Source organism: Acinonyx jubatus, chromosome C1 (assembly GCF_027475565.1).
Source record: "Acinonyx jubatus isolate Ajub_Pintada_27869175 chromosome C1, VMU_Ajub_asm_v1.0, whole genome shotgun sequence".
Classification (NCBI taxonomy): domain Eukaryota; kingdom Metazoa; phylum Chordata; class Mammalia; order Carnivora; family Felidae; genus Acinonyx; species Acinonyx jubatus.
Window position 1 is genome coordinate 171,710,645 of NC_069381.1, and position 12,335 is coordinate 171,722,979.

The 12,335-nt window shown below is 34.0% G+C and overlaps 1 protein-coding gene across 2 annotated transcripts in view; it reads right to left on the minus strand.

Annotated features, from left to right (window-relative positions):
- Window positions 1-12,335, minus strand: part of CALCRL (calcitonin receptor like receptor) — a 101,709-nt gene that overhangs the window by 12,399 nt on the left and 76,975 nt on the right. For both annotated transcript variants that reach the window (XM_015073962.3, XM_015073961.3), the window contains 4 exons: window positions 6,973-7,099; window positions 3,803-3,956; window positions 1,740-1,800; window positions 1,589-1,655 (listed from right to left, as the gene is read on the minus strand). In XM_015073962.3, coding sequence (XP_014929448.1) covers window positions 1,589-1,655; window positions 1,740-1,800; window positions 3,803-3,956; window positions 6,973-7,099 — 409 coding nt within the window. The remainder of the gene's footprint in view (window positions 1-1,588; window positions 1,656-1,739; window positions 1,801-3,802; window positions 3,957-6,972; window positions 7,100-12,335) is intronic.

The following is a 12,335-nucleotide window of genomic DNA, read 5'->3' on the forward strand; positions in this document are numbered from 1 at the left end:
CAAAACAAAACAAAGCAGAACTTGCCCTGAGATACCCAGCCAGATGTGGTAGAACTAGGTTCCGGTGCAGGCTCTTTCAAAGAATACTAGGATATCTCAAGGTACAACTTAAACACAGTGTGTCGTGCATGTCCCCAGTAGGTGCAGGGCAGAAGGGAAGGAAATGTTTCTGCCTATGAAATTCTAACTAGAGTCTACATTACAGTATATTAAAACTTCCATAAATGATATAATAAATTCCATGTGTTAATTTTTGAACTGGCTGTCTTATGTGGCCAGGCACAAGTCAGAGGTTTGACATTTGTTATGTGCTTTATACATGCCAGGCTAAGTACTGTATATGTATTACCTCATTTAACTCTTTGTTAAAAGGATTTAAAAATCAGTACTATAATATTCTTTATTTTACCAGGGAAGGACTGGAGACACAATGTAATTAGTTTAATTGCCTGGGGTCATACAGCCAGTCAGAGGTGGAAAAGGAGTTCAAGCCCAGGCCTTCAGCCTCCAGAAGTTTCCCTCTTAATTGTGACTTGTTTTCGACAATGGCTTGAACAGTGTTCAAACATAATAATATACTAACCTACAGCTAGCAAATGTAGTAAAATAATAGAAGAATATTTGTCTAAAACAAAGCATTTGAAAACAAGGTTTAGGAAGCTCTGAATTTTGGCTGAGAAACATACCACCTTTATCTTTTTATATATAATTGAGTATCAGTTGTAATTACCATCTCAGAGAGTGTAATTACATTCTGGTCTCTAATGCTATACGAAAAAAAAGTGTGTTAATCTGGATTAATATATTTCCCTATTGAAACAATGTAACAAAAGCATTGAATGTGACTTCTGTTTCATTGTAACCACACTTAAAAATGTCCAATTGGTGTATTCATATTAAGTAATGATCATTATAATAATAAAACAATAGTTTAACCAATACTCTCTTTTTCCAAATTAAAGTCTTTTCTCTATGGGACTATTACTCTTACTACCAACATAGGTGCGTGGGTTTTTCCCATTTGCCATTCCTACTCACATCATCTATACCCTCTGCCCTTCTCTTCTGCTCTGTGCCCCAGGAAACTCAGAGGCACCTCTAAAGATTGCATCATCGTTCAAGCTTTCTTGCTCTCTGATATTTGCTGCACTTAGTCAAAGGGAAGAACCAAGAAATCAGGGCATAGGAAAAGAGAAGTTTCGGTATTTCTTCCTCCTTCTTCTTCCCTACCAGGCTGTGGTTTTGGCAGTGGCTGTGTTCTTCCACTCAAATCGAGACCTCCTGTTGGGCCACTCCTCCCAGCACTGGTCTAAATCCAGTAACACTGTTCTGACCCCTCTTGGGGTCTAGCCCCATTAACAGCTTCCCACTGCCAGTCCTGGGTGCCTGGCCATCCCTTAGGAATTAGCTCCTGTTCTGTCCCTGCCTTCACTTCAAATACAACACCTTTATTACACTGTCTTCAATTAAACACTGTGAACATGTCATTATTTCCCCCAGGATCTTGAAAGATATCATAGGCCAAATGATTCAGGAAATAAAGTTGAAATATGAACATCATGAAAAAAGGAAAATTTTAATTACATACCAGTAAAGCAGCACAAATTGGACCATGGATAATATAGAGGAGATGGGTATCAGAACTGATCCAGCAGCTTGGGGAAAAAAACAGGAAAATTATGTTGAAGACTTTCATTTTACTTAGTTCCAATAGAAATCAGAAAGAGAGATTATCTTACTTGTCATTGTAATATAAGCTTCTTGCAACAGCATGTATACAAGCAGGGATCAGTGGAAATCCTGTAAATATCAAGTGAAAAGGAAATAAACAAGCAACTTTCTCTGTAGATGGAATTTCTAAAATGTGTCATAAAATATGAAACTCCGAGGTACTCTCGGAACAAACATAACTGGTCACTATATGTTTATTGAATAAATATTATGAAGTGTTTGTTATTTATATATTCAGGTGTGTGTGTGTGTGTGTGTGTGTGTGTGTGTGTGTGTGGTTTCTTCTAATAGAAGTCATTTTGAATCCGTGGACTTCAGAGCCTAAGTCCATAATTTTACTGCCTAAGCCCCAAGACTTAGAAGAACTCAATAGATTTTCTTTTTCTAAGTTACTTCTTTACTTATTTTGAGAGAGAGAGTGCAAGTGGGGTAAAGGTAGACAGAGAGAATCCCAAGCAGGCTCCTTGAACAGTCAGCTCAGAGCCTGACATGGGACTCTAACCCAAAAACCATGAGATCATGACAGGATCCGAAAACAAGAATCAGATGCTCAACTGACTAAGCCACCGAGGAGCCCCAAGAATTCATATATATTTTCTATGATATGGAATTGGCCAATACTTAGTAGATAGTCAGATGTGGGAAGAAGTTGAGACTGATCAGGTGAAGAAAAAGAGAAAGATGATATATATATATATGTATATATCATATATATATATGTATATATATATATGAAATATACATATATATATATCTCAGATATTTGTATATTTTTACCATTCTAAATCAGATTTTTCCAAAATAAAATGAAAAAATGTTTTATAAAGGTAACCTTACTAAATATACTGAATATACTAAAGAGTGTGTGTGTGTGTGTGTGTGTGTGTACATACCTCCATCTATCAGTGTCTATTTGTTGTCTGGCTGGATAGATAGGCAGATTGATATATGATAGGGAAGTATAATTTCAGTTATGTTTCTGGAAACTAGCCCAATTGAATTCATTTTAAACATTATATATTTTGCATTATTCTACTTATTTTTAAAAATATGCTAGGGGGCACCTGGGTGGCTCAGTCAGTTAAGTGTCTATCTCTTGTTTTTGGTTCAGGACATGACCTTATGGTTTGTGAGTTCAAGACCTGTGGCAGGATCTGTACTGAAAGCACAGAGCCTGCTTGGGAGTCTCTCTCTCCATCTGTCTCTGCCTCTTCCCTGCTTGCACTCTCTCTCTCTCTCTCTTTCAGGATAAATAAATAAAATAAATGTGACTTTAAAAAAATAAATAAAAGTATGCTAGAAGCACAAATCAAGAAAAAGGCTCTTAATTACAGAGAACAAACCGATGATTACCAGAGGGGAGGTGGGTTTAAGTAGGTGATGGAGATTAAGGAGTGCACTTTTCATGGTGAACACTGGGTGATATACGGAATTGTTGACTCACGATATTGTACACCTGAAACTAATATAACACTGTATGTTAACTAACCAGAATTAAAAAAAAAAACTTAAAAATAAGAAGAAAAAGATAAGAAAATATGCTAAAAGTGTATCATTATTTGCTTTGTGAATGATACCATGTCAGGAGATTGTGTGGAAAAATAGATCTTTTGTGTGCCTTTATTCAATAACTGATCCCTCTACCCTTACAATAAAATGATATTTTTTAAAAAACAAACTTTTTCAGAGTGGAACTTCAAAGCTGGTTAAGCCCAATGCCCTCATTTTGCACGTAGGAATAAGGAGATTCAGAATAATACAAAGACTAGATCCCTAATTCATGATTCCAATTCTATTGTGTTAGCCACTGCTTATTCAGCCAAGATACACATTGGAATATTAAATAGAAAAAAAAAACAACAACATTGTATTATTGACCTTTTGACTACTGAAAACAATGAGTCAGTGGTACTTTTAAAAATATTTCAACTTACAGCAATAATCAAAGGTTAGTTGCCTGATGTTGTTTAAGAATGATTAATAATAAGGAAAATTGTATTTCAAAGGAACTCTGCATCTTCCAAGAGCTTTCTTAAAAGGTGAGGCAGCACATACCTATAATGGCACTTACCCCAGCCAAGCAAATAATACCACATCAAGTGCTGCTTTTCCGCAAACACAGCCACCACAATGAGTGTGTGTAGGTAAATGCCTTCACAAAGCATCCAAAAGTAGTTACAGCCCATCAGGTAAAGATGAATGAACTGAGATACTTTACAACTAATCTGTGAGAAAAAAAGAAAGAAGAAAGCAATCAGTATTTATGAATTCACATGTAAAGCAATAGTCTAGTTTAACTTAGTTATACAGAAATATGGAATTTTCTCTCCTCTACACAAAATCTTATGCGCTGATTAAGACTGTAAAATGCCAGTCTTCATCCTGATCTAATTGTGCCTCAAAAGTTTTTAGCCACTGACTCTAAAGATATATAATGATATACATCCCAAGAAATGTGTAAATTCCAAATTTATTACATTTAGTGGATGTGTATTTTCCAAATACGCTTTTTCGTGAAAAATGCCCAACAATTCAAAGTCTTGCATATAACTGCTATCAATGCAACTACTTAGTGAATAATAATCTAGCGAGCCATATTTTATGTTATTCATAAATGAGGTTGAGGATTTCATGTAAGTAAAAAGAAGAAAAAAAATATGATTTCCTTCCTCTTCTCCTGAGATCTCCACTTTCTCTTCTCTATTCTTAGGGATAGGAAGAGGAAGGTTCAAATACAGGGTAAATATGAAGAAGGAAGAGATATATTTTACTCTCTTAGAAAGGAGAATAAATTTAAAACTCTCCCAGAAATATACGGCCAATCACTCTCATGAGCTCCTAATTATCTGTTCAATAAATATTTAATGGCAATTATCATTATTTTTGATATAAATATTTTTTTCACTAAAAAGAAAGCTGGAAGTGAAATACATGGAAAATAAATACTTTGTTAACATAGAATAGTAATCATAACATTTGCATATTAGGTAGCTTAAAGTATTTTTTATATATTGTTTTATTTAATCTTTAATGCTGTGTGGCACAATTTATCACTAGGCACATATCTCACGGATAGAAAACTGAGAGAAGTTAAGTGATTTGCTAATATTCATATAATATCAACCCAGGTTACACCCTGAACACAAGTCTTACAATTCTAATTTTGTTTTCATGATTATACACAATGCTTTCTACCTGAAGGACATTGATAAAACTTTGTCTCCCATTAAATACATTGGCAGAATGCATAACATTAAATTTTAAATAAAGTATCTTGATGTCAAACACAACATTATATTAACAGAGTCTTCCCAAAGGTAATAATGAGTTATTAAATTATATTCTATAGAAATATGGACTTCAGCTTCAAATTTTTTACCTGTTATAGTTTTTAGAGATGCACATCTAATTGGGCTTCTTACTACTAACTTCCCTTAAAAATAATCTATCAGCCACCATGATAAAAAGACTTAAAACATGCTTCACAAACATATTTTTATGAAGGGCATTGCTGATATAAACAATAAATTTTCCAAGAATACATGAAGAACAACTATATTATAGCTTGCAATTTGCACATTAAATACAATATCTTCATATCTAAATGTAAGATTTATCATCTCTTGCTCTGCAGCTTCTTGACAAAACTCCTAATCTCTTTGCTCTAGAGCAATTCACTCTTAAATGATAGCCCAGTAGCCAGTTTTTTTTATATTGTTAATTATATCCCAGTGTGTTTCCTCACCCAGTGATGTTAGAGTGGAATATATACAAGATGAAGCAATCCGGATACATATGTGCAAACAATGCAGGGAATCTTAGCATTTTGGAAATTACCCCAATACAGACATAAAACATGTAGGAGAGTATTGTTTATTGACCCATTGAGTGAAAATTCCTTCCCTTCCCTGATTTCAGTAACTAGATAACTTAATCTTTAAAAAAACATTTTATATACACAATACATATCCACTCCTCCACAAATCCATATCCAAAACTGTAGTATGGATTCTACAAACATTACAAAAGCAGATGATTTTAAATACTTAAATATATGTTTGTTATTTTTGGAGATACTTTGATTTAAATATAGCTCACATGTACATATAGTTTACATAAAATGTGTGCATTTGTATAAGTAAACTTGCGTTTATGTTTTAAAATATGGCTTTTATATTATGACAGTCTCTGTGCTTATTTTTGTGTATCTTTTGATACTCATCCTAAAAATTGTGTTTCCAGAAACAGACCCTTAAATACAGAGAACAAGCTATTGTTACCAGAGATGGAAAGTAGGAGAGCCGGGAGATGGGCAAAATGGGTGAAGGGAATTGGGAGGCACAGGCTTCCATCCTATGGAATGAATAAGTCATGGGAATAAAAGGTATAGCATAGAAAATATAGTCAATGGTATTGTAATACTGATGTACAGCGAAGGTGAGAGCTACACTTGTGGTGAGAAAAGCATATAGTGTTGTTGAATCACTATGTTATACACCTAAAACTAATGTAACATTGTGTGGAAACTGTACTTCAATAAAAATTTTTTTTAAAGAAAAAATTGTACTTCCAAAGGCGTTATAGAGAAACAATTTATAAATATTTGCCTAGATAATGAAGACTTAGTAGAGTCCTTTAAAAATTTAATGTAAAGAAGTTTAATGTATAAGTCATTTTCCTCTAGTTTTGTCAACTATTTAAAGTCAGCCTGATCCCAAATGTAGGATAGGAATTTTTCTATTACCATGTCTTGTTTTTTCTAACTATACAATTATTTGCTTTGATTAATTTTTAAAATTCAACTGAGTAGATGTTATGTGGTCATAAATTCTTATGTCCCACTAGCAGCAGGACCCTAAGCATAAAATGAGGTAAATTATACATATATATATAGTTTATATATGATATGTATATGTATCATATATAAATAATTTAAGCATAGAAATGTATTCTTCCTTTTGATAGTCAACTTTTATAACCTGGGAAATATTGAGATGTATTTACCTTTGTAGATTGGTTATATATATATATATATATATATATATATATATATATATATATATTCTCCATATGCCAGACCCTATTTTGTGTGTGTATACACACACACACACACACACACACACATATGTATTTATACACACTTACATATATCAGGACACCCCCCCACCCACGCACCCACCACCTTTCACATTTCTTTCCCTCTAACCTTTGAACCTAAGGATACAATCTCATTTTACTTACAGGATTTGTGGCCACTAAAGCCTGGTTGTTGGCCACTGCAGTGAGATGAATGATTGTTACAACAGAGTTACAAACAAAGGAGAAAAATAGATTTTTGTGCAAGGTAATCCTTTGGCAACTTAGGCTCCTAAAAGGCAAGAGAAATCACATATTTTATTTTTTTTAATAATAGTTCAAATGAGATACATTCACAGTTCATAGCAGCTGCTCCAAATATGGAAGAATTCTTTTTTCTCCCCAAGATTCACTCAATAAAATCTTAATTAGGGAAAACCTATAATGCTTTAAAACAGAGACAAATGAGTTGCTTCAGTATGGGGAGACACACATAGGAACAGGAAGTTTGCCTATACAGGACCTCTACATAAATTTCTTCTATTAATCTCTTACCATGGTTAATATTTTAATTTATTCTGAAAAATGTAGAAACTGAGATTCAGTGAAGTTAGATAATGGATTAAAAAATCCTACAACTAGTTAATTTGAAAACTTTGGGTCTGTCAGATTCTCACACAGATAATGCTCTTTTCACTATACCACATAGGTTTTCCTGTTTATATAGCCTGTTTATGATTGTGGTTGTCCTGTTTATAGAGCCTCTGGGTGGTGGTAGTGATTATGCATACCAAGCATGAGAAAGATAACACTGTATTCAGAATAGATAAACTGATAAAAATATAGACTTAGCAATCAATGAGATTGTTCAGCTCTACTGAATTTTTTTCTAATTGGCCCAGTCATATGTGAGATATGAAAATATTACCACCTTTTACTGGAGGTCCTCCTATGTAAAACAAAATTAAATAAATTTTAGGAAAAGTCATTATTAACGAGAGGAAATACTATTCCTCAGATTGAATCCACATCTACCTTACCAGATTGTGCACATATGACTGAATTACTTATGCTCAAAGACCAACTCAAGTTCTTTTTTCTTCAAGAAGCATTTATTTGAGGGTTTATTATGGGTTACGTTTTAAACTACTAGAAAGGAATCCTTTTGAAACTGAATAACTATATCAAAACTAAACACAAATGTAGGAAGATATGAGGAAGGATTTCATTACAGAAATTAATATGGTCAATTTAGATAATCTATCCTATAGAATACAAACTAATGACTTCTACTTTGGAAACTTTAAGAAGATTTAAACTTAATTTTATCACTATATCACCTTATCCTAAGTAAACTATGTGCCCAGGATACTATAGTTAGGGTGGGATGCCAAGGTTTTCTATATTTAAAAATGCAAAGTTTAAGCTATATTGTCTCTGAAATTTCTTCCAGCTATAGATCTGTGACTTTATATATAGCTTTAGTATTTTAAAGGGTCTGGAAGTGAATTCAATCCAAATCCGTATTCACTTACATGCCTTCCACAGAAGTGGGTGCTATGAGGGAGGCAATGAAAAGTCTTCATGAATGAGATGGCTCTTAAGTCAATCATTGAGCATAAGACAGTTATATGCGACAAGTATGTGAAATCCAGCTGGAACCCTTCAGAATAGAAACAGCTGAGACCTGCTAGTGTTTTCATATTCGAGAGTCCTTGATTTGACTTTGCAGTGCGTGAGGTAGGGAGGTGTAGACAGGGACCAAAAAACAGAGCATAGATGATATTCTATAGAAAGAAGAATCTCCAAAAGTTTTTTTTAACAGAGAAGTGGCATGACTGCTGTTACTATTTAAGTAAAGTCAACATTGATACAAAGATGGCTCTCTTTTGATAAAATACCACAGCAGTGACAAGTGTTTTATGTTCGCCGAGAGTGAAGAAAATGAATGAGTGTGAGAAAAGACCTAGTAAAGAATATTCTTTTCAGGATCATTTATATTATGTATAGTTTATTTATGTATTTATTTTTATTTTTATTTTTATTTTGTAATTGATCACTCGTCTATGATGAGCATTATGAACACGTAAAATATGTCCACATGGTCTTATTTTAAAATGCCTTCCTTGAGTTTATTCTGTGTCTGTGCAGTGCCAATTATTTTTAGAGAAAAACTGCTCACCCATGCAAATATACACTTTTTTTTCATAACAGAATTTGAATAACTCAGCTACCATCATGGGAAAAATAAAATAAAATGTTTTCCTTAGCTGGGCTATTTTGCCCCTTTCTGCTGAACGCACTTATATTTGGGTCCGTTGGTTAAGACATATATATAAACACAAAATTTCATAGTTTTCAAATTATGGCCAAAATACTAGGAAGGTTTGCTTAGACAGAAAATAAGAAATGTTTGTAAAGAGTAAGTTGGAATGAAGGAAAACAAACACTAAAGAAGGCTTTGAAAAATGACAATTCGTAATAGAAGAGCCAGAAGATAAGCTAAGGGACATAAATGCACAGCATTTATATTATGACTATTGGGATTCATAATATTCACATGTGCAAAGATTAAAAATAAATAAAATGGAATGCTAACTAATTAGCTGAAAGTAATTTAAACTTTCTTTGTGTACACTTAAGCTTCCTCTTTTCCTCTATGATAGTATCTCTGTTCCTTTCAGAATTCCCTCCTTTCTGATGACTCTGCTCCTACCTCAATCTCGTTTGAAAGTTAAGGACGTAAAAACGAGCTGCCTGCATCTATTCTCTTCTAAAGATATAGCTATTTTGACTCTAGTAGCAAAAACAAACAAAAAGAACAGCTTCTTAGTCTCTTACTCTGTGATAAAGAGAGATACTGCATTTCTTTCTTTAGAACACAAATAAAGCCATATGATGGGTAAAAGTTTGAAATAATAGAATGAACTCCTATTATAAATAAAATATTTAATATAAAAACCAAATACTTAAGAGGATTCATGAAATCATTTCAGTACAGAGACATAAAGCTTATTTTGAGTGTTTTACAAAATCGTCTAAATAACATGGGCAACATAGATAATCCACCCTATAGAATTCAAGCCAAATACTTTGTTTTATGAACCCTGATATCCAGTTTAGCTGTCCATATTGTTGTATTAAACTGAACCACTGCAAAATAAATTCACTTTGTGTTGTGTAAATATGTCCAACTATCTGTAATATTAGCCTATAGCTATTGCTTTAGTGTCTTCCATTTCTTCCTCCAGGTTCTGTGCAACTTAAATGCAGACAGATGCTGTCCCACACATGCTTTCTATCAAGGCCTAGTGGTAAAAATGCTCAAATGTTTCTAGTGCTGCATATTGTTTTTCTCTAAACATATTCATTAACACATGTAAGTACATCAGTACAAATAAAATCAATTGGTAAATGAAAACCAAAATACATCCTTGATAAACACATTGGTTTCTTTAAATGAAACTCTAAAAATATTCAGGTATTTTTTCTCAAATGCAACCAATTTCACCTACTGTAAATTTTAAAATGTGCTTCTTTTACTCAAAATATTAAAACAATTGTTTCATACACTTGGAGAATGTTTCACAAAACACTCTGCTTTGTTTTAATGTTATAGTATCCCTTTCTATCCTAGCATAGCCACAGAATAGAAAATGTGGTTTGTGGGTTTGGATTGTTTCCATTTCATATTCTTACATATGATTATTTTAGAGTATATTTTTTAATGTTTATTTATTTATTTATTTTGAGAGAGACGGGGAGAGAGAGAGAGAGAGAGAGAGAGAGAGAGAGAGAGAGAGAGAGCTCAAGCAGGGGAGAGGCAGAGAGATGGGGGGAGAGAGAGAATTCCAAGCAGGCTCTACGGTGTAGCGATGAGACTGACAAGAGGCTTGATCTCACTAACCATGATTTCATGACCTGAGCCAAAATTGAGTTGGATGCTTAATTGACTGAGCTAGCCAGGCGTCCCAGAATCTATTTCAACGTGCAATTTGACAATCAGAGTGTTAGAGGCAGTTGATGTAAGTGTGTCAACAAATCATCATACCTCATGTGTAATCTAACTATGCCTCTCAGTTCTCTTTTGGAACGATTAGAAGCAGGTCGTATCAAGTCAGTACACATATTTCAGAGTGGGTTTTGAAACCTGGCCTGAGAATGAATCTGGACTGTATTATCTACTGATATTATGATTTAGGGCAAGTTATTTAAAAACTCTAATCCCTGGCTTCTGCATCTGTAATATAGGGATAACAATACTTCATAAGATTGAATGAAAAGTGGAGTGAGATAAATCATGTCTAGTGTTTTTAGCATAATATCTCACCCATGATAAGTTAGCTATTTTTTTAACACAGCTGTCATATGGCTGATTTTATTCAAATTCTCCAATGTTGGTTTTCTCTCACAAACAATAAAATAGCATCAAGTTTTAGTAATCTAAAACTGCCCATGTTTTAAGTAATACAATGAAACAAAAATTGCCATCTTTTTGTTACAAAGCAAAAGGATTTAGCATTAGAAAGATAATTTACATGTGATGAAGAGCAGGAGACCAAGCAACCTGAATTATCTCCCTAGGCATTTCATCCTTCCCAGAGTTGCCTCCAAATGACTGCTTTCATTATCATACAGACCCCAAGTAGTATGCTGTCCCATATTCAAAGTTCTGCCACACTATGAACAATATATGTTGCCTTTGTTTCCCATTTGGTTTTGACCTAAGATAGAAATTTCCAAACTACTTTCACTCAATACTAATCCTGAGCAAAACTAGTAAGGGAAAGAGGAAATATAAACAATATAAGAATAGCCCAGTCTAAAAAGTACTGCTTTCTTATGCTAGTGTATCTAATTTAATTGCTTAATGCTCAGCTCTTTTCCCAAGAAAACATTAACCATGTATCTGAGAGGAAAGCCCAGGCTAATCTGAACATAGCTAAGAAACAGGCAGAAATCAATACATGTATTACAAGGGAAAGTCGGGGCACCTGGGTGACTCTGTTGGTTAAGCGTCCAACTTTGGCTCAGGTCATGATCTCATGGTTTGTGAGTTCGAGCCCCGCATCGAGCTTTGCGCACTAACGTGTGGAGTCTGCTTGGGATTCACTCTCTCTTTCTCTCTCTCTGCCCTCCCCCCACTCTGTCTCTCTCTCAAAATAAATAAACTTTTTTTTTTTAAAAAAAGGAAAATCAGTGTGGTTATTTTTTGTCTACTGAAGGGAACCTTGAGTTGATGTATTGACCTGGATAGGTATGACACAAAATACACATAACCTCTATCAATAGATCTCTTTGGAGGCTGCTTCTAATCCATTTAATCAGATTAGGAAGCATACAAGAGTGTTTCAACCAAAGTGCTCAACGAAAGTTCTTCTGGAGGGAAATGGTTGCTCTTCTCTATCCTGCTCCCTTCTCCTTTGCCCCTGCCTTTCAAGGTTGCTCAGTTAAGATAACACATGAATATGGGCTGCCTAAGGAACAGATGTGCACATTTTGTGTGGCCAGAAGGCTTTCTCATGTGT